The 20,286-nt window shown below is 40.0% G+C and overlaps 1 protein-coding gene across 2 annotated transcripts in view; it reads right to left on the bottom strand.

Moving 5' to 3' along the window:
- Positions 1-11,367: 11,367 nt before the first annotated feature.
- The window catches only part of stat5a (signal transducer and activator of transcription 5a), an 82,259-nt gene continuing 73,340 nt past the window's right edge, over positions 11,368-20,286 (bottom strand). For both annotated transcript variants that reach the window (XM_084745173.1, XM_084745174.1), the window contains 9 exons: positions 19,063-19,185; positions 18,622-18,714; positions 17,227-17,433; positions 15,340-15,434; positions 14,908-15,050; positions 14,059-14,214; positions 13,886-13,937; positions 13,368-13,478; positions 11,368-12,156 (listed from right to left, as the gene is read on the bottom strand). In XM_084745173.1, the coding sequence (XP_084601299.1) occupies positions 12,033-12,156; positions 13,368-13,478; positions 13,886-13,937; positions 14,059-14,214; positions 14,908-15,050; positions 15,340-15,434; positions 17,227-17,433; positions 18,622-18,714; positions 19,063-19,185 (1,104 nt within the window). In that variant the 3' untranslated portion in view covers positions 11,368-12,032. The remainder of the gene's footprint in view (positions 12,157-13,367; positions 13,479-13,885; positions 13,938-14,058; positions 14,215-14,907; positions 15,051-15,339; positions 15,435-17,226; positions 17,434-18,621; positions 18,715-19,062; positions 19,186-20,286) is intronic.

Raw genomic sequence — 20,286 nt, 5'->3', positions numbered from 1 at the left:
ATAATAAAGGTCGGATGATAATTAACCCAGATCCTCTGAAGTTGTCAGTTGTTTTCACAAAGTAACGAGCCCTTTTAAAGTTCAGTAATTGTAACCACATTATTGAATTTGAAAAACTAGATACACTACTGGTCAAAACAGTTGCACTCAAGTCCCAAGTCAAGATAGGCAAGTCTCAAAATCAAGAGTGACAAGTTCCACATCCTAAACTTTGAGCTTCAAGTCCAAAAGATAATGTCACACAATTTCAGACTCACTGATTGGCAAAGTTACATAGACTAGTTGTTAAGCTAACATTAGCGAAACATGAGCTATGTCAATAGTACTAGATAATAGACTTACTGTTCTTTGTGCAACTTAAAATGTCAAATAAAGTGAAGTCACGAGTCATCGTTGGTGGTACAGTCCAAGTCGAATTGTGAAGTCTTATGATTCTGTCAAATCTAAAGTAATTAAATTTGTGACTCCGGTCTGACTCAAGTCCAAGTCATATGACTTGAATCCACACACAAGTCACGCCCTTTTCGGTGTGCGCCATGGGGCCTATCTTTAGAAAGATTAGTCTATGGGAAGAGACAAATTCAACTTTGGCTACAGTTAATATTTTTTCAGATGTCAGGTCCCACGGTTGTCCACTGGAAGAGGTGCGACTTAGGCTCTCTATAGTAATGGCTAACAGAGAACACATGAGTTGATACTCCTCTAATTTCACAGCATCACTCTTCAAATATGGAAGGAAGCCTTTCCTCCACTCCACCTCCTTTTCTTTGCTATCAATTTGGAGACAATCAGCAGGAGGAAACACCGTAAATATTAGACCCGTTCTTTTGCAATTAAGTTCAGAGTAAACTGGAAGGACTTCAGTTGTGCAACATCACTGTATGCAAGCCGACTTCTGCACCCCCGTTTCACAAACCATAAAACTGAGCATCTGCTGACGCCCCTGAGGCCAGGCCAAAACAAACTACAACAATGGAGGGTGTAACATTCAACGTCAGGCCAACTCACATCATCAGACGAGACACGGCCAGTAAGCTGGGATAATGCAGCCCCATTTATAACCCACTGAGGAGGCAAATCAAATCACAGCCAATTTGTATGAAAGGACTCATGTGCAGCAGAGAGCGTGAGCTCAGCGTCTGTTTATAATTGTCAAATATGGCCTGGCTAATCAGAGGCAAAGAAAAGTCTTTACATTTCTATATTAGGAATGTTATCCTTCATGTACATGCCGCAAACAATGGGGAAATTCTTTCTGGTAAACAGCAACACCCACATGACACACAGCAGATTACTGTATAGGGTATGTAATCATCAGATGTGTTTTGTCAGAGGGTGGGACAGTCTGTAGAATAAGGAAAAGAAAAGGGTCTTATTATCGTGTGCTAGTGTCAGTGTTAACAGAGATATTTTCACAGACCTTGGTGGTGATAAGTGGCTTAATCTGCAGCCAAAACACAGCCTCTAATCACATTTAGTCCCATGAATGAGAATGAGTTGTAAACATGCGAATTCTGTTGGAGAACACTTTCTTCTCAAGGACAGGAGAAACACTGAGAGGGGAGAAATGAATGAAATCTGTGAATGTATGATGATAGAAGGAGTGAGAGGGGGATGAAGGATGCTTGCTGGTAGACTGAGACAGTGAGCGTCTAAGAAGAGAGGAGGCTGGAGAGATTCCACGCCCCACCAACCGCCCCCCACCCCTCCGCTCCCCTTTCCCTCATGATCTCTCAGGGTCATCTATTATGCATTCTCAGAAATAATTTAGCAAAAGTTCTGCTTTTAAAAGCCTCCTCGCCCGGCCCAGCTGTCTCACTTTAATGTGAAAAGGCCTGTGCCGACCAGTCTCCAAACTCAAACATCAGCTCCATGTTGATTTGAACTGAGCGAGGATCAGAGGGGTTCACATGAGTCCAAAAGATGCGACCACAGTCAGCCTCGGCGAAGAGGCCTGTCACTGAACATATACTGTATGTTCAGTGCAACGTAAAGCACAACATCAAGCACAGGGCCTGATCAAACGTACTTACTGTTAGGGTCAGGGTTGAGTCATAAAATATTGCATCTAATTGGGATTAGGTCATCAGATTAGAAAAAATAAGTAACCTTCAGAGGTGGTCACTGTTTTGCATTCAAGTGTCAAGTCTTGAGTCAAGTCCCAAGTCCTAAACTTTGAGTTTCATAATATAAGAGTTTCAGCCTCACTGACTGACAAAGCTACTTAGCTGTTAGGCTAACTTGCCGACTATGCCAATATTAGCCTATAGACTTACTGTTCTTTGTGTAACTTCTGCAAATGTCAAACAAAGTTGTTGTGTCTCCGTCTGTAGTGCTGCATACTGCAATTTGCTTTTTATTGACAGCCTAGTAGTTTTTGTAGCTACATGAATGAATCTCTGGTATCATTTTTCCATCTGAAACTCAGAGAAAAAATATCGTTTGCAGTTGTGTTTTGTTCTTTAAAGACAAAGGGAATATTTGTGAAAATCAGTTTTTGTGGCTTTTTTTAGAATAAGGTGAAATATTTTCAATGTTTGATATTGGATCAGTATGAACAGTATTCAGATTAAATTATTTTTTTGTCATCCATTTGTTTTAAGTTACTAAATGCCATGTAATTTGTATTCTGAGCACATTTCGAAGTAACCTGAGTCAACCCTGCTGATGGTAAAGAGCTAAACTAGAACAGCAGTTGAGACAGAAAGTGAAATACAGAGCAAGCTGTATCAGCAACTCCTGAACACTAAAATGGCAACGTTATTCTAAAATAACACCCTTGTTGTTTTCCATTGAGGTTTGCTTTAGTTTCCTGTGGCAGGATGTCAGCCATGGCTGTGTAGAGTACAGCACCGCTCCCTCCTGCTGTAGTAGCTGTCAGCTTCAGACCAATGGATCTCCATCGCCGTACCCACAGGCCTCTAACGGCCATCGTATCGATGACAGCTGGCTATTGATCAAGCTTTCTAATCCCAGCTGGCAGCAGGGGAAAAGAGGAGAGGGTCACCCGGTCAAACGGTCAGGATTTATTACCACACGAGATTTTTAAAGAAAGCTACGTTTGTGCATTTGTTCCATCACACCTTTATTTCTCATTTACCCCACACTCATAGAAATAGGGGTTCCAAAAGGGTTCTTCCTGCAGAGCTGAGGTTCTAATCAGAACCAATTGCTCCTGAAGAACCCTTTTTTGAAGAAAGGGTATGTTAGGGTTTTTTTGGGGGGGTTCCATTAAAAACCCCTTTCAACCAAAGAACTGATTTTGGAAGAAATAATTCTTCAAAGTTAGTTTAAATTTCTTTTTTTTTCAAGAGTTCTTTGTACCGTAATATAAAACGGTTGTCAGTGGAACCGACTGAGTGGATTTCAGATAAAACACTTGAAATACAAAAAGATTTTTGGTAGAATCACTTGGGTGGGTTGGAATATAAAAGGGTTCTCAGTAGAACCCCCTGAGTGTGTTCTAGATAAAACCCTTGGAATACAGAAAAGTTTTTGCAAGGAGAGGCTTGGGTTCTAACCAGAACCATTTGCTCCTGGCAAACTCTTTTATGAAAAAAAGGGTTTGTCAAGGGTTCTTTGTAAGACTACGGGTTCTACCAAAAACTGTTTTCATCTAAAGACCCTTTTATGAAAGAAAGAGTTCTTTAAAAACTCTAAGAGCTCTTTTTTTAAAGGGTTGTATAAGACCCTGGGTGAGTTCTTATTAGCTCCCTTCAAAGGTGGAAAGGTTCTGGAAAGAACCCCCAAAGATGGCTCTGGGTGGAAGGATTCTCTGCAGAACTTCTCATAGGGGGTTCTTGGTGAAACCTTTCATAGATGGTTCTAGGTATAACCTTTTGTGTTGGGTCATAGGTAGAACTCTGATAGGTCTGAAGTGGAACATTTATAAAAAGTTCTACAAGGAATCAATCAGGGTTCTCCTATAGGGACAAGCTGAAGAATCCTATATGGTTCTAGGTGGCATCTTTATTTCTAAGAGAGACTTTACAGCATTCGTTATCTTCATCTCACTTAAGAGGCACAAATAAAACCACAGGAACAATAATCGACTTCTCACAGATACACTAATAGCGTGTGAAACGTAGATTTGACTGATGATACAGAGATAAAGGAAGTTCCTGCTGCTCACAGCCGGGGAGCGGAGGGTGTGTCTTCCTGAGCTTCACCACCGCACTTCCTGTGCCTGCACATGTGATCATCAGTCCAACAGGAACAGAAACCATGTACGAAATCTCTCCCACAAGGGCCGTTTACACAATGTGGCTTAAACTGTTCAATTCTGCACTCAGAGTCGCTCTTAAAAGGTACAATCCATGACCGGGACGCCGCTGCGCGCAGAAATGACAAGATTGGAATCTGCTATTAAAACCGACTGACAAATACAAGTTGGAAAAACCAGATCTCATTAATGTTTCATAATGCTGTAGAAGATTTGTTTACTCCAGTTGAGCAGGAAAACCAGCTATTAAATGCTGATTTTACATATATAATTCAAACTTGTCCATTATTTATGTGACAGGACCCCAACAAAAAAAAAAAGAAACATAAAATGCCTCCATGCTTTTCAATACGTACTGTGATTTCACCCTAAATGTGCACAGTCAGTCCATGCCTCTCTGTCTCATCCACTGAACTTTACTGACACCTGGTGGTGACGTGGTTCGCATGCGTGAGAATAAAGACCCAGATACTCAGGTACATGCTTCTTTTCAGTACCTGCTGCAGGTACTAGTTCATTTCAGTTGTGAGTTCTCAAAAATGTTTGCTCGTTTGCCGTCTCCAATATTATATTATATTTTTCACAGTGGGCTCGCCACATCTATATGTCTGGCAGGCGCAAAATCCAGGAGATTCCATCTTGAAAGAAATAAGATTCAGCAACATGATCAAAATATTATAAAAGACACTGGGATCTTACAATCTCACTGTGACTATTTCAAATTCAATCAAAACAACTATCAGGCAATATGTGGAAATGGCAGCCCAGCTGCCCCTGACACATCATGACTGTGAGAAATTTGACTAACAACTGAAACTGAAACTGTGAGCACATAAGAACATCCTGCGGTCCACAGAAACACAACAAACAGACACACACACACACACACACACACACACACACACACACACACACACACACACACACACACACACACACAAACACACAAAAGACCCTGTCAGAGCCCTCTGCACCCAAGGCGAGCAGCAGATGCTAAGGTCAGCTGGCAGGATCTTACAGGGTCCCTCACACACACACACACACACACACACACACACACACACACACACACACACACACACACAGTTCCCTGTGTTTAAGTGGCTCCCTCAGTACAACAGCTTTGACCGACCGCAGGACACAGAGAACAGAAAGACGTTCTCAAGGCTGTGCAGTTCCTCAACTCCCAACAACCCCCCCCCCCCCACCACCACACACACACACACACACACTAACACACACACCCCCCCACACACACACACACTTACAGTGCAAGCTACCTCATCCTCATCCATACCTCATAGTGTAGCCTGTTTTGCACTATATAACATACTATGCATTGCTGCTGCTTCTTTTCCATACATTTTTTAAAATTCCTGTATTGTTAATTACAACTCTATGTGCCTCTGCAGTTGCTCTTTGGGGACAAATACAGTAATTTAAATTTAATCAAAAGAATAATCTTTACTTTTAATGACGAAAAAGAGCCATAAAATCCTAGAAACACCTTAAAAAAGTGAGTCAAACTCCTACTGACACAAAGCTCTGCGTTACCAAGAGAAGAAGATGGAGAGAAGATAATATGGGTCAACCAAATTATGTCTGAAGAAAATGTTATAAATACTGAATATCTACATCAGAGGTCACGGCCCACATACAGCCCCGTTTCATCTTAAGTGGGCCAAACCAGTGAAAACTTTGCATAATAACCTTTAAATAACACTGCCAAATTTCCCCCTCTTTTTTCTAAATGAAAAGAAGTACAAGTACATTCATAAAAGATTCACAGTTAATGAACTATTCATTCACCAAACAGATGAGCAGCCTGATCAGGCTAAAAACAAAATAAATAGTTTTGACAATCTCTTAGTATTTCCACATTATGTGGAAACGTTTCTGTGTTGTGGAATTGAACAACTAGTATATATCGCTTATATTTTACGTCTTTATGATTGAAACAACTTACAAACTATTTACAGATTGCCATGGCAACAGAACACCGAAAAAACTTGGCACGTGCTCGTCGAGGGCTTCCGGGGCCTGGTCGCCCGTGTATAGATGAAATAATCGGAAAACTGAGTGTTGAATTGCCAAACTACAGTAGAGCGTGTGGGCCCACGTGCTGTAGACAATAACTCACAATTATAACAACAAAACTTTACATGGAAAGAAGGCGAACCTGGTTACCCGTTGAACCTCGGCAGAACCTGGTCCTCTCGTTGCAGCGTTCAAACCAACATCACTCTTCACTTCTAGGATCCACACCTGCTCCTCATCCTGTCACTTAATTACTTGGTCACACCCCTTTCAAACTAACACCACCTGTGAGCCTCAGTAAGCCCACCCCCTACCTGACATCCATTTTTTCGTAAAACTGTCTAAGTACTTTTTTTTTTTAATTATTAATTTCTAAAATATTTACATACATAAATAAACTATAGTAAATATTAGAACATGTGAAAAAAATAAAATTACGAGGATTTATATGAACATAAACTGACAGAGACGTTGTGCTGTGACAAAATCTAAAGTTTTTGCAGTGCCTCACTCAAAAGGTTTCATCAACATTGTTTTAAGATGACAGTCTGATAAAAAAAATTATTTTGTACTGAAGCTGCTGATTGACAATATTTTGCACAATGTTCAATATATTTAATCATCATTCTATACTCTGTTCTGGACTTTATGACTTCCCTGCATTTTTCTTTTTTCACTTTGCAAAGTCATGCAGTGGACCAGATTGGACAGGTCAGTTCTGGACCACAGAACCCCTGATCTACATCAAAACTCAGAGTAAAATTAGATTAACTGGTCACTATGAGTGCCCAGAAACTGACACATTCATTATCTGAAGAGCAAAGCAATAGTCAACACAGTTTTTTCTGTAAAAACATTTTCTGTAACACCACAACATGTATAAAAATAAACTTAAAAAATTACCAAAATGAACCTAGAATTAAATATTATATTTACCTGAGGAAAAGGTGACGTGTAATCCTGCTTTGGCAGTATTATACTTTACCATATGGTTTGAAATATGTTCATTTTGATATAAACAGTCACAGATAAATTCACAAGCAAATTGTTTTAAAGTCCCACTGCTGCAGGACGACCTTCCTGTACGAGTCTATAATCACCTCAGATCTAAATCACAGTACTCACACACATGCATTTGTTTTAAAGTCTGTGTGTGTGTCTGAACACAGCTTCATTATCCCAGCAACAACCCACCGCTGACCTCTACCTTCCACCAGATTACTATTGTTCACAGACCTGAACACATTTTCAGCCTCTGACACAGCAGCCTCCAGGTAATGTATAAATAATTTAAATAAAACGACTCTGCAGCTCATTCTAATTAACCATAATAATTAGTTTTTTTCTTAAAGAAGCAGCCAGTGAATTTCTTCAGGTATGACCTGATAATAAAAATTATTTAAGCAATTATGGCCACATTTTATTGAATTCCATCCCAAATGAGATTTTCTTATCACCTTTTCCAGACATGGCACTGGGCAGGTTAATGACATTTAGACTACAGCTCAAATAAACACACTCAAAGGACTCTGTTATGCTTTTATATCCACCAGATGGCAGAATAGAGCCAATTTAGGAGCATTTGGGGGTGAAGATGAGTGCTGCTATTATAGGTTGTGAAAAACTATTGCAGCCAAAGGGCAGTGCAGTTGAAGAATGTGGTTAAAAAACAAAGAAAAAGTAAAACGTTATTATTATTTTTCCAGTTGGCTTCATATTAAGATTAGATTTTATTTAAAACATGTTAAAATAAAAGAAAATAAGAATATACAAGTATGAGAAAAAGTAACAAATGAACTTAATGCAAGTGTTCAGCAGGAATAAATGACTCAAACTCTGTACTTACCCTCTCTTATGTGCATATTTTAGAGTTGCAACATTTGAATGAACATTATCTTTTTTAAACCACATATAAAGTTTAAAGGGACAGTCCCCAAAATCAAAAATGCATATTTTCCCCTGGCCCGTAGTGCAACTTATTCATCTAGATTTGGAGTGAGTGTAAAGTCTCAAATGTCGCAATGTCAAAATACCCTGAAAATACTAAAGAAACTACCTACCTACCTTCCTATGTATTATATACCTATTCTTGTGTGTATTCTGCAAGTTGATGTTGATTGTTCTTTGTACAAAAATGGTAGAAAACAACTGACTGAAAGCACTTGAGATATAGAGAGATACAAATCTAACTGTGGCGGTATGTTCCTTTAAGGTTAAACATTTTAACATATTCATCTCACGTCAAGTATCACTGGGAATGTCTTCGGGGGGAGGGGTGAAGAGTTTCTCTTCAAAATGAGCGACTTTCTCATGGGAGACAACCAAAGGGAAACATGTTGCAGTGCGAGACATGACACAACAGGCCCAAAAAGAAAAAAAAAAGAAAAGTTTTTCATGCACTTGTCAATTCTGACATTTTGGTCTGTTTCGCCTCCAAAATGTAACTTAATGGAAGTTATGAACTGGGAGAGTTTCACCGTGAAAAGTAAATGATTTTACTACACTCACCTGTAGTGTTTTACAAGTTTTGCATCTTTCTCAAAATTATATTTTCCTCATACTCTGAGCCAAAAAACTACACCTCAGTGCCAATCACATACAACAAGTTTCATTACTATCTGTATTCTGGAGATTTTTGGGGGTTTTTTTACAGAGAGGCTTTTTCATATATCATTCTTAGTCTGATTTACATAACATTTAATTTTATATAAATTGTTTTTAATGACTGTTGAGAGTATTTTCTTTATTATAGACAGAGATATCCAAAATCCTCGCGGTGGTGCCTTTACAGTCAGTGTCGGTGTTGCCAGGCCTCCATCACATACCACATATGACGCAATTTCACACAACACATTAACTCTGCACATTTGTGTCGAGCCTCAGGCGTGCCACCTCTCTGGCTCTGCTGCTTGAGGATTAAATCGATGGCGTTGACTGCACACATTTATTTAGTAGTGACACCAAAATCTTCTAAAACTTCAAAGTTAAAATTATTTATAAAACTTTATTTTCTTCTTTTTCAGCTCAACAGCTGTTTCTCTTGGAAAACCTCCAAGTGATAAACCCAAACCACAAACATGGTACATACATCGAACAGCACACAGCGCCATCTACATCATCAAAAAATACACAGTCTACAGTGGAACAAAGCGTAAAAATGATAAGATAATGGTAATGAAGGGTAGCATTACAAGACCGTCTGTGTAGCTTGAGATTTTTTTTTCAAAAACAGGAAGGAAAGCGAGATACAAAAGATGTTTGAGGAAGAAACGAAAAGACAGACGAGGGGAATATCTTTAATACTGTAATGTCTGTCGGACAAACACAAAAGTACATCATCGTAAATTCTTCTCTGATTTCCAGTTGCTCCGTGTCCTTTTTCAACTGGGACTTCTGGTGACACAAGACTTGAAACTTCTGCTCAGACTGAGGAGGTATTTGTACGTAAATCCTCGACAGGGTCATGCAAAGGGGTTACATTCAATCGGGGAGTGCCAGAGAAACAATAATAAAATAGAATTATGATAGAGAAAATAAATTCATATATTCTGTATACATACTGTAGATCATATTCTATTTGGCTTATACATCAGCTAAGCAAAGCGATTCATTCCTGAGGTGCGAGGCTTTTGTGGACGACATACAGTATTTTCTAGTCAGCGTTGTGTGTGTGTGTGTGTGTGTGTGTGTTACAGAAGGGAGTGGGGTAATAGTCTCAACCTTTTCTGTTGTATCTTATGTACTGGTTATCTTTTACGAGCAGCAAAAATGGGATGCACAATTAAAAGTGCAACCCCAATTCCAAGAAAGCTGTGATGTTGTGTAAAATGTAAATAAAAACAGAACGCAATGATTTGCAAAGACTTTTCAATCGCTCTTCAACTGAATGCAGTACAAAGAAAATACATTTAATGTTCAAATTTGATTCCCGTAAACATACACTTCCAAAAAAGTTGGGACAGGGACAAGTTGATCTCTGTGTTAGAGCACATTTTCGTTTAACAACACTCAGTAAGCAAGCGCTTGGAAACTGAGGACACTAATTTGTTGAAGTTTTGAAAGTGAAACTGTCTCATTCCTGCTTGATATGCGGCATAAGGTGCTCAAGAGTCCATTTGTCCTTCATAATGCACCACACGTTTTCAATAGGGGACAGATCTGGACTGCAGGCAGGTCAGTCTGGTACCTGAATTCTTTTACACTGTTGGAACACAGCAGAACACATCTTAGCAAATGGCTTTCACTTTGTAGGGTAGGGTCTTAGCTCACACTTGTAAATGCCGCAACATTTTGAGTGTTCCACAACTTTCTCCCAGAACATGTTGCAGGCATCAATTTCAGAATGAGGGTATATTTACAAGAAGTTAATCAGTTTGAACATTAAATGTCTTCTCTTTGCACTGTAATCATTTCAACTTAGGTCAAAGAATGATTTGAAAATCAATGCATTCTGTTTTTATTTAAGTTAATTTACACCGCATCCCAACTATTCTGGAATTGAAGTTGTAATCGTGACCAAAAACAAAAGCCAGACAAAAGAAATGGACTGACGTAACACTAGATTCTTGAGTACTAAATGTGGCCCAGCGGCTGGTGAGTCTGTGCAAGCATTCAAGGCCTGCATCTATCCATCTATGACTACGCCCTGCAGCTTCAGCTGCTGGTGTGCTCATGTTGTCACACAGTCATGACACAGCTACAGGGACAAGTGGACGGATAGGCAGAGGGGAAATATTCAGGCATACCGTCCTTCCTCAGGTGAGTAATTTCAAGCATAAAACAGCCAACAGAGTTAGCTTTCGGGCAGCAGGGGGTCATTTTTTGTTTTTTTTCGCATATATTAACACAAATTACAAGAACAAAAACCCAACGAGCGTACCTACCGGTGTGAATGTGGTGCAGAAACAACATGAACCAAAAGTAACAAAGAACTGTCAGTAGAATAATGCGAGGTAGCGTTGATGAGAGGAACAGAGGGACCTGAGAGGACAAGCAGGCAGCGCTGGGTAAATGCTTAGATTTGCATTTCTGTGTACAAACAGAAGACAAATAGCCCTGTGAGAGCGAGGGAGGTGCACAAACCCCCCAGTCCTGGGTTTCGGCTGGTGAACAAATCAGAACAAATGCATCGTACACTCACGCGCGTGTACCGTGTGCTGATGCGTGTGCTGTCAGTTGCAGAGAGCAAAGAGCGTCACTCTGCCTTTAGGTTAGTGTATATCGATTGGAAAAAAAAAAGACTGACTGTGACTCTGCAGAGCGTTGAATCAGATAATGTTGTTAAGAGCAAAAGCAAAACTCTGCAATAAAGTTTCTTTTTTTGTCAAAGGGCAAGTTCAATGTCACTATCAAAATACGGATAACCCATTTACAAAGAAGAAAACATAACAAAATAAAAACATTCAACTGTTAAAATGTCTTCTTACAGTAGCATTTTTTTGAATTGTTCAAAATCAATTGGAAATGCATGCACAATGTGAATGAACATTACCTTTTCTTTACTCCCTTACAATACTGTAACATTGTAGGTTTTGCATTATACCTAGTCTGTTTTACAAACACTTATGGACACAAATAAAACTAAGAGAAGTCACTGACATGCATGCTCTCATGCTGAAAAGAAAATCACAACCATTATTAACATTTCACATTATTTAGCTATCTGAAAAAAAGAGAAATGAATGGAATTAAACCATGAGAAATGTCAATGCGAGTGGGGCAAGATGGGAGGCAGGGTTTTGTTTGGTGTCGCCACGGGTTGAAGGGTCGTGGGTCAGGACTGCTGGCCGCCCCACTGGCTCTCTACAGGCCGCCGGAGGAGCTCCTCCACATGCCGCGCCACGTCCATGGTGTCGTCCAGGTCGAAGTCTCCGTCCCCGTCCAGCATAGAGTCGCTCCTGCCACGAGACACAGAGCGGAGCCAAACCAGAGCTCAAACAAGCTGACAGCACATGACCCAAAAAACAAGAAAAACAGCACATACACTCACACACTCACAAGGGCAGAGAACTGGGACATGTCCAATAATTTTGCTAAAAAAATTAAAATACAGTATAACCGCTGTTGTCTGTTGGTGTCTAGTCAGTGTTGGTTAATGAGATTCAGTATTGTGACAAAGCACCTGTGCAAATTACAGACACAAAACAATGTGTTTCCAAGTTTTGAAAGATTGTTTCCCCTTCACGATGCCTCACATTGGTTTGGTCCGCTCTCTCCCTACAGCCACGGGTCTCTTTTTACAGCCAAATATTCAATAAATGGATTACGTCACTAACAACAAATCTTGTGAGTTATTCAGACCACCAGGGCAAAAGTGAGAAATACACACCAATCTGTTGTTTTGTTTTGTAATAACAGATTTGCTTTACTAATTACTGCATATAAAAATAATTGAGTGGCCAACCTCCTAGTGATTAAATGTTTTATTAAATGTGGAAGTCAACTTTTCCATGTGATTTAAGGAGTTGTTTTTTCATTTCACTTCACAGTCATAGTGAATAGCCATTTTATTTTTTTAATGTTGCAGAGATTTTAATGCTAATCAAAATACACATTTTTAAATCAGAATTCTCATTTATCTTTGATTTAGAAGGGCTACAGAGTGTTACGGCTGGGACTCATCTGATAGCAATATTATTAATGAGTTTGTAAAAAAATAGAGATCTTATCGGTGCTTCCTGCCTTTTTTGAAACCAGGAAGTGAGACAGGGGTCCTCAGGGTAAAGCTCCACCTTTATAATGCGTGATTAAATCACGTTCTTGTGAAAATCTGATGGAGTTGACAGAAATCTGAGACGCAATTCGAAAGGAACAGCATTTTCATTAAAAAAGATCATTTTTAATACACAGATTATAGATATAGATTGCGATAACACATTTTTATATCTATGTTGTCAGTAGGTGTTATCAGTTTTAGATTCTGAAGGATTTTAACACATTTCTTTTAACTGTTTGAAGTTGCGAACTCTTGCCTGGGCCAAAGGTGTTTCCTGGCACAGTTTAGAAATTAAAAAAAATATCAGGAAGGAAATATCCGCCCTTGCATACACACCTCAGACAGCACACTCACACACAGCAGCTCATATGGTCAAAAGACTTGTTGACTCACATTGGCGGGTATATGCCATAGGGGTGAGGGTGATTGACAGGTGCTGGGGAGGCGCCGTGATCCATATATGTTGGGTTCCCACTTGCTGGGTCTGGATTGGCTGTAGCAAACCTGTACACACACACACACACACACGCACACACAAACCCAAGATAAAAGCCTATGAGTCTATGATCAGCAGTTGCCTAAGCAACTATCCTCAGCGTGTTTTCCAGGACTCGCTGCATCATTATGGCAATTCTCTGTATTGCGGGTGAACCAACCGTGGAGACGAGGGAGCGGGGTCTGCTAACTAACAAGCCTAACTCTAATGATGAGTGGAAGACAAGCTCGCTCAGGAACCCTGGCCATCCTTAATTGGCCTCCTCCAACTGTAACAGCTAACTAATAGCTGATCTGAATTCAGGCTCCAGTATTTAGTGATTAACTCTAAATGTTGCCACAGAGGGAAAAAAAACTGATGTGTGGACGGACAGGAGACAGAGCAGGAATGGACGAACAGGAAGCTTGATACTTACTCGGGCACCACTTGTTTGATTTGTGGCTTCACATAGCCGTCCACTGCTTTGGCTTTAAAAGAAACAAGCACAGGGAGAGAGAGAGACAGCTTAGTGCAGCGATCGACATCTGCTCAACGTGATGTTACGTTTTTGAAAGTAACGGCAGCCTGTGCAAACAGACGGTTGCTTACAGAGTGGTGGGGTGTAATATTTGGAGAAAACCTCATCCTTCGGTCTGTCGGGGTAGAGGAACAGGAGGTGATTGAGATCGCTGATGCGGTCAGCCAGGGAGCGAATAGAGAAGTCTTTGGTTGTGTAGGGCATGAGGTTCCAAACCATCCTCTCACCTGAAGACACACAGCACCCACACCACAGTATCAGCAACAACACTAATATTACAGCAATTATTAAAGCATGTTTGCACTTAGTGGTGTCAGGGGTCCCCCCCCCCCCCTTCACCCACACACCGAAAGCTTTACTGTCAAAAATTAACATCAATTATAATTTAATTTCTTATTATCTCTAACTTTGGTAAATGCCTCTTTTCTAGTATGAGTGTTACATTTTTTCATGCACACATCCTTGCCAAAGGAATAATAACTTACTATTATTTGATTGAGGACAAAATAGTTTTTAAAATCTTTTTATTTGTATACAGACTTTTTAAAATAAATTGTGACTTTTAGTTAACATGCAAATCTAATTTTGACAGCCTCACAGCAGACAAAGCCTTGGACACTCCCCTTTTTGCCGCCCCGTCCTTCAGGAATCAATACCATAAGATACTATCCTCACACACAGTTTGTCTTTCTGCCTCCTATTGGTCAAAATTTGCATAATGGACCTTTAATTTAGCAAACATATAACAGGATTCTTGTGTCTGTCTTTGCTGCTCTGCTTCATGCTGAGTTTTGAAAGTCAGAAAATTATGCAATTTCAAATTTGGGGTCGTAACTGTGAAGGTCACAGGTTGTCACTTGCCATTTTTGTTAGCGGCACACTGCAGATGAATGCAAAGGACACACATCTGCATGTCATACCTGCTTTGTTAGGATTTTCTGCCACCCAGGCGATCGTAATCCCTCCAATCTCAGAGTCACTAAAGCGCAGAAGGAAAGTGCCGTTGGGTTTGGACATCAGCATGTCCTGAGCCTGCTGCTTGTTCACAAATCCCAATATGGCTCTAGAAAAGGGGAGAAAAAAAAAGGACATTGAAATTGCTATGTGCTTAGTTTACTGGCGAGAGCAGGTCCCCAGGTTACCATGGAGAATCAGGAAAGTGAACTATTACTTGAGTTCTCAAGAGTGACAAAATGGGGACAGGGAAACAATTTTACTTTCACCGAACAGGCCGTCTGGCTGTCAAATTGAAAAAAAAAAAAAAAAAAGTGAGGCAGTGCTTTCATTTTTCTGTTCTGCCACATTTTTCAGCCAAAGATTTAAACTGACAAAAGCCTCTGCGATTTCCTTACCCATCATTCCAGTGCGGTTTTAGATGCTTTTTTGTGAGTTCCATCACACCATCAAACCACTGCCAAAATGTGAAGTTCCTCCCTGGCAAGCTTTCCTGCAAGTGAAAGGTTTTTTGGGGAAAAAAAAAGATTTAGCGCACAGACATGAACATCTTTTAAAAGGTTTTCAGATTCCCTAATGACCTCTCAGTCCATAAATAAAGAGAACAAGCAAGTGTGCAGCTGTTTTGTGTATATGTCGTGTGTGTGAGAAAGAGGGGAAAAAAGCAGAGAAGGGTAAACTGTGTGCATGTGTGTAGCTTATACACCCGTCTGTGAAGTGGCTGAAACTCGATGTTCCTGTAATCTAATGAGACTCATGGTGCGCGGTGGATGTGAGTGCGTTTTCTGCCATTACCAGCTGCTTTGAGCCAGAAAATGAGGCCTCCAGCCTTTCACTGTGTAGACAAACAGGTCCATTAAGATGAAGACCTGGCTACCAATGAGGCGTTCTCAATCAAGTCAACTACAGAATAGGACTGTAGGGACGCTGCAAATGGAGCATGAAATTTTTCTATGTATGAATAACCAATAGTAGATCACTGCAGTGAGAGCGAGCATGTGGCTGAAATGGCTCGCTGATGTTGGCCTGCGGGCATTTTAAAAATGCAGGGATCAGAAAACCCTCTTAAAGTATGGAAATCCATACATTAAAGGCACAGTTCAGATGATCTGAAGTGGGATTGTATGAGGTACTCCCCACAGCAGATGCCGATCAACACAAAGGATGTGTGCAATTAGTCATCTAGTTGATTAATTGTCACCAACCTGGCTAGACGGCACCTGAAATAGCAGTCTGTAAATCTACTTATAATATATTTCATCTACGTAAAAAACGCCATTTTGTCTCTAAGTTAGCATGCACTGCAGCTGCAGCAGAAGGCAGCCCCTCTCCCTCACAAACAGTGCAGTTTGGCAGCATTTTGATCTAAAACAAAAATTAAACTAAGGTTGTATGTAAGCTGTGTCTGAATAAACTGGAATATAGGCATTCTGCACAGACATGTGGACATTAATCTGCAAGGAGAGCAGGCTGCTTATGTGCTAATGCAGTGCTAACATTAGCTGCAGGTAAATGATATTGTTTACCCACATGCTTGTCGACTAGTCTACATTTAAATTTAAACTTAAATTTTCACTTAATTGTCACGGAAATCCCTAGTTGGCACACCCCCAGTTATGAGAAGCAGAGAGGAAGACCAGCACAGAAGCTAAGTAATGTACTGCTGTGGACAGAGTCTGCATCAAAAGGTATTTTAGCCACTTCAAAAAAGGTCCATCTAAAAAAAATCAATATCAGTTGAAGCGTACACTATATTTAGAATATTTTCACTGCTTTACTTTGCCTCACACTGCCTTTTCTGATGGGAAACTGCCAAATATCACTCTTTCCAAGAAGACAGGAGCTGCCGGTTCACCTCTGCCTCTTTCTGTTAGTTTGTTTTTGTGTGACTTCAGTGTTTTAGTTCAGATTAAGTCACACAACAACACAAACAGTTTTGGCGGTTTCCCATCCGAAAAAGCAGTGAAAATATTTTAACTATAACATACGTTTAAACTGATATTGATTTTTTGGGTGGTCTTTTTTTTAGATGGCTAAACCATCTTTTGTTGCTGACCTTGTCCACAGCAGTACATTGTTTAGCCTCCATGCTGGTGGTCTTCTCTGCTTCCAGCATCTATTGTCACTAATACACTGCTAATGATAATTACATCATACAACCCCACTTGAAATAATCTGAACTATCCCTTTATCACCAATAATAGCCGCTCTTTATATATGCTGTGTTTTTATATTCAGAGAGAAAGGAGAGGGAGAAAATCACAGGGCCGGAGACTGACACTGACCCTGTTAAACTGTGACCACGTCATCGTCATGTTGCGGTAGTCGTCGGGGTTGTTGCTGGAGCTGCTGAAAGCCTTCTGAGCCAGGAAGACCAGGTTCTCCTCAGACAGGCCTCGGTTACTCTGGACCTCAGCCTTGTACTTCATGTTGATGGCGTCACACAGCTGAGGCCAGAGCACCTTATCTGGCACGAGGAAAGGCACCCGTCCCTGCAGACAGAGGAGGAGACAGCGGAGGATTTACATGAGCTTTATCGAGGCGAGCGATGCGGCAGCAGGATGTAAAAACACAGTCATGGATGAAATGTGCAAACACGAGCACATAAACAAGTGCACACACAGCTATTTCCAGAGGAGCAGCACTTTTGTGTTGCATCATTGCTTCCACGAGGATGAAGCATTTTTTTTTTTTCATGAATTGATCCAGATGAAAATGAGCAAAACACACAGTATACAGAAAAGTATCTACTTGGTGATGACAAACAGTTATTCATAGGCCCACTGCACACCAATCTGCAGTGGGCCTACAGTTTCCAATAACAGAGAAGAGTAGTTTAAAACAAACATGTCAGCAATATAAAAAAAATCATAATTATTAATTAATTTTTGTGTAAAATTTGTGCGAAAGCAGGGAGAGTTGACCAAACATTGTCAAATGCAGATTGAACATCTGTCATTTAAGTGCTTAGTCCGTTTTTAGAATTGTTTATTATTTAGTGTGGATTTATGTATTTAAACAAGTAAAAACTAGCTGACTTAAAATCTCTTTTTCAGAAGGCAGCAACGTTACACAATTAAAAAAAAAATTACACAATAAAAAACAGAAGACAGGACACGACAAACAGTACACTAAAGACGACTAATGTCCAGCATCACAGAAGAGATCAAATGCATGCAAAAATAAGTATCAATAATAATATACTATAGCAGGAACATTTTTTAATAAAACCTTCAGTCAGTTTATCTTTAAACTTGGTTAAAGAGATGGGGGAGGGTAGATTGAGACCAGAGCCCTTAATAAGATAGACTCCTTTTTCCCAACTCAGTCTGGACAGGTGGCACCTTTAAGCCAAGACAAGCCTTATTGTTGGATTATGGCTATAATGGGTATTTAGTATTTTAAATACCAACTCAGAGCATATACATATGGGTAATTCAGCTCTGCACATTAGAACACAATTAATACACAATTATTTTGTGTTCAAAGACATGACAAGTAAGGGTTTGGCACAGAAGTTGTTTTGGATGTGTCTCTGACTGGGATAAATGATGCTAAATATGTGATGAACAAAACTTCATAAAACTGCAAAGTTTACGAAGCAGGTGAAACACGGGCTAATTGAAGGTTTTATCATCTAATCATTTCTTTTTTTTTTTTTTGTTGTCACATTTACTCACCGGCTCTGCGAAAGCGTTGTCCCATAACACAGTCGCTGTGGCGTTATTGTCTTGGCTACCATGAACTATCACCACTACAGGAAGTGATAACGTCTGTTCAGAGAAAGAAGGAAGGCCATCAGTCTACGAGTGCTGTAACAATAAATGCTGCATATGCTGCAAAACAACAGAAGCCTGAAAGTATTTTTATTGTTTTAATGGTAAAATCTTTTTTAACAACAAGAGGGAAGGACTGGGAACGAGCAGGAGCGGTTGGGCTGATGTGCTGCACTGTGCGTCACAGTGCAGCACATCAGTGTAGGAGTGTTTGCTCTGTGTTTTATGACTTAAGCTAAAGAATGAAGAGATTCCTCCTATTGTAAGGACATGAATGTACAGTATCTTTGTGTGTCAAGGCTAACGTAGCCTTTTCTTCCACATTGTCCGTCTCCATAGTCTTACCTTCACTTGAAAGACAAGCTCATTGCCTCCAACACTAAACTGGGACTCGAACAGGATGGTGAACTTCTCTTCTGTGACAGATTCTGCTCCTCGCCTGTCCGATCGTTTGATCCTCTTCAAGGACTACAGGAAAGATGACATGTGTAGGAATAAGTAATACAGATACATGTTGCCTACGCAGTTGCGCTGACAATGCACACATCATATATACAGTGCGTGCATGTATGTATAATTCACTTTGAGTCGGACTACAGGCCTGACATGAATAATCCATAGAAGCCTCTGGGGATTGTTGCTTACAACATGTATGATGAAGAGGGAGGCTGCGAACTGATCCTCCAAAGACTCACGCATATTTACAAAAAATAAATAAGACAGTAATGACAAAATATCAGCAATAAAAAGTACAGAATCTAAGTAATGTAAGTACAAAATACTACTAACAATACAATACAACTAATGCTGTATAAGGTGTGGTGAGACAAATGTTAAGTGTGAGTGCATTGGGGTGTTGAAACACGTGTGGTTTGCAAAGAAATACTGCACATACTCCGCAGGTTAAAGGATGCATGGGTGTGGCACGCACGCATCTTTTGACAACTTTTTTTTTGACATGTTATACAATGTAAATATGCTTTAAACTAAATTCCTGGCTCACTGCCTTCAATCTAAACAAAATAACTGCTGATATTAGCTCAAATCATGTTGTCGCCTTTGTTTTGAGAAAAAGCTGTGACTCAGCATCAGCGTGGGCAGTGACTCGGATCAGTTAGCTGCACTTACAGATGAATCATAGTCAGGATTTCCCTCCAGAAAGCTGCAACGTTGCAATGGCAACATTTAATGCAAATTTTTTCTGACGTCACTGCTTTTTTGAAATTTGACCAAACCAACTCAATGTCTGTCAGTGCTCTCTGCACTTTTATGTTTCATAATTTTGTGTTCACTATTTTGACTAAGTCTGAGCTCCAAAAAGATGTTGCTTCTTTGTGGACGTCTTCATTCTCAAATAAGCATATTTTGTTAGACTCTTTCTAATTCTAAGAGTTTCTTGGTAAAATTAGCAAAAGATGCCAATAAACATTGCAACATAATCATGAAAAGCTGCTGTGAAATCATTTAGGTCACAACCATTCCCTAAAAAACCTGCAAAATCCTGGAGGGACTGGCAAGCGCAGGGACGGACTAAACCATTTTACACCTTTTGTAAGGAGTGAGAGGGGC

This window comes from Lutjanus erythropterus, chromosome 19, assembly GCF_056507025.1.
Source record: "Lutjanus erythropterus isolate fLutEry1 chromosome 19, fLutEry1.hap2, whole genome shotgun sequence".
Lineage (NCBI taxonomy): Eukaryota > Metazoa > Chordata > Actinopteri > Lutjaniformes > Lutjanidae > Lutjanus > Lutjanus erythropterus.
This window is presented reverse-complemented; position numbering and strand designations above follow the sequence as displayed.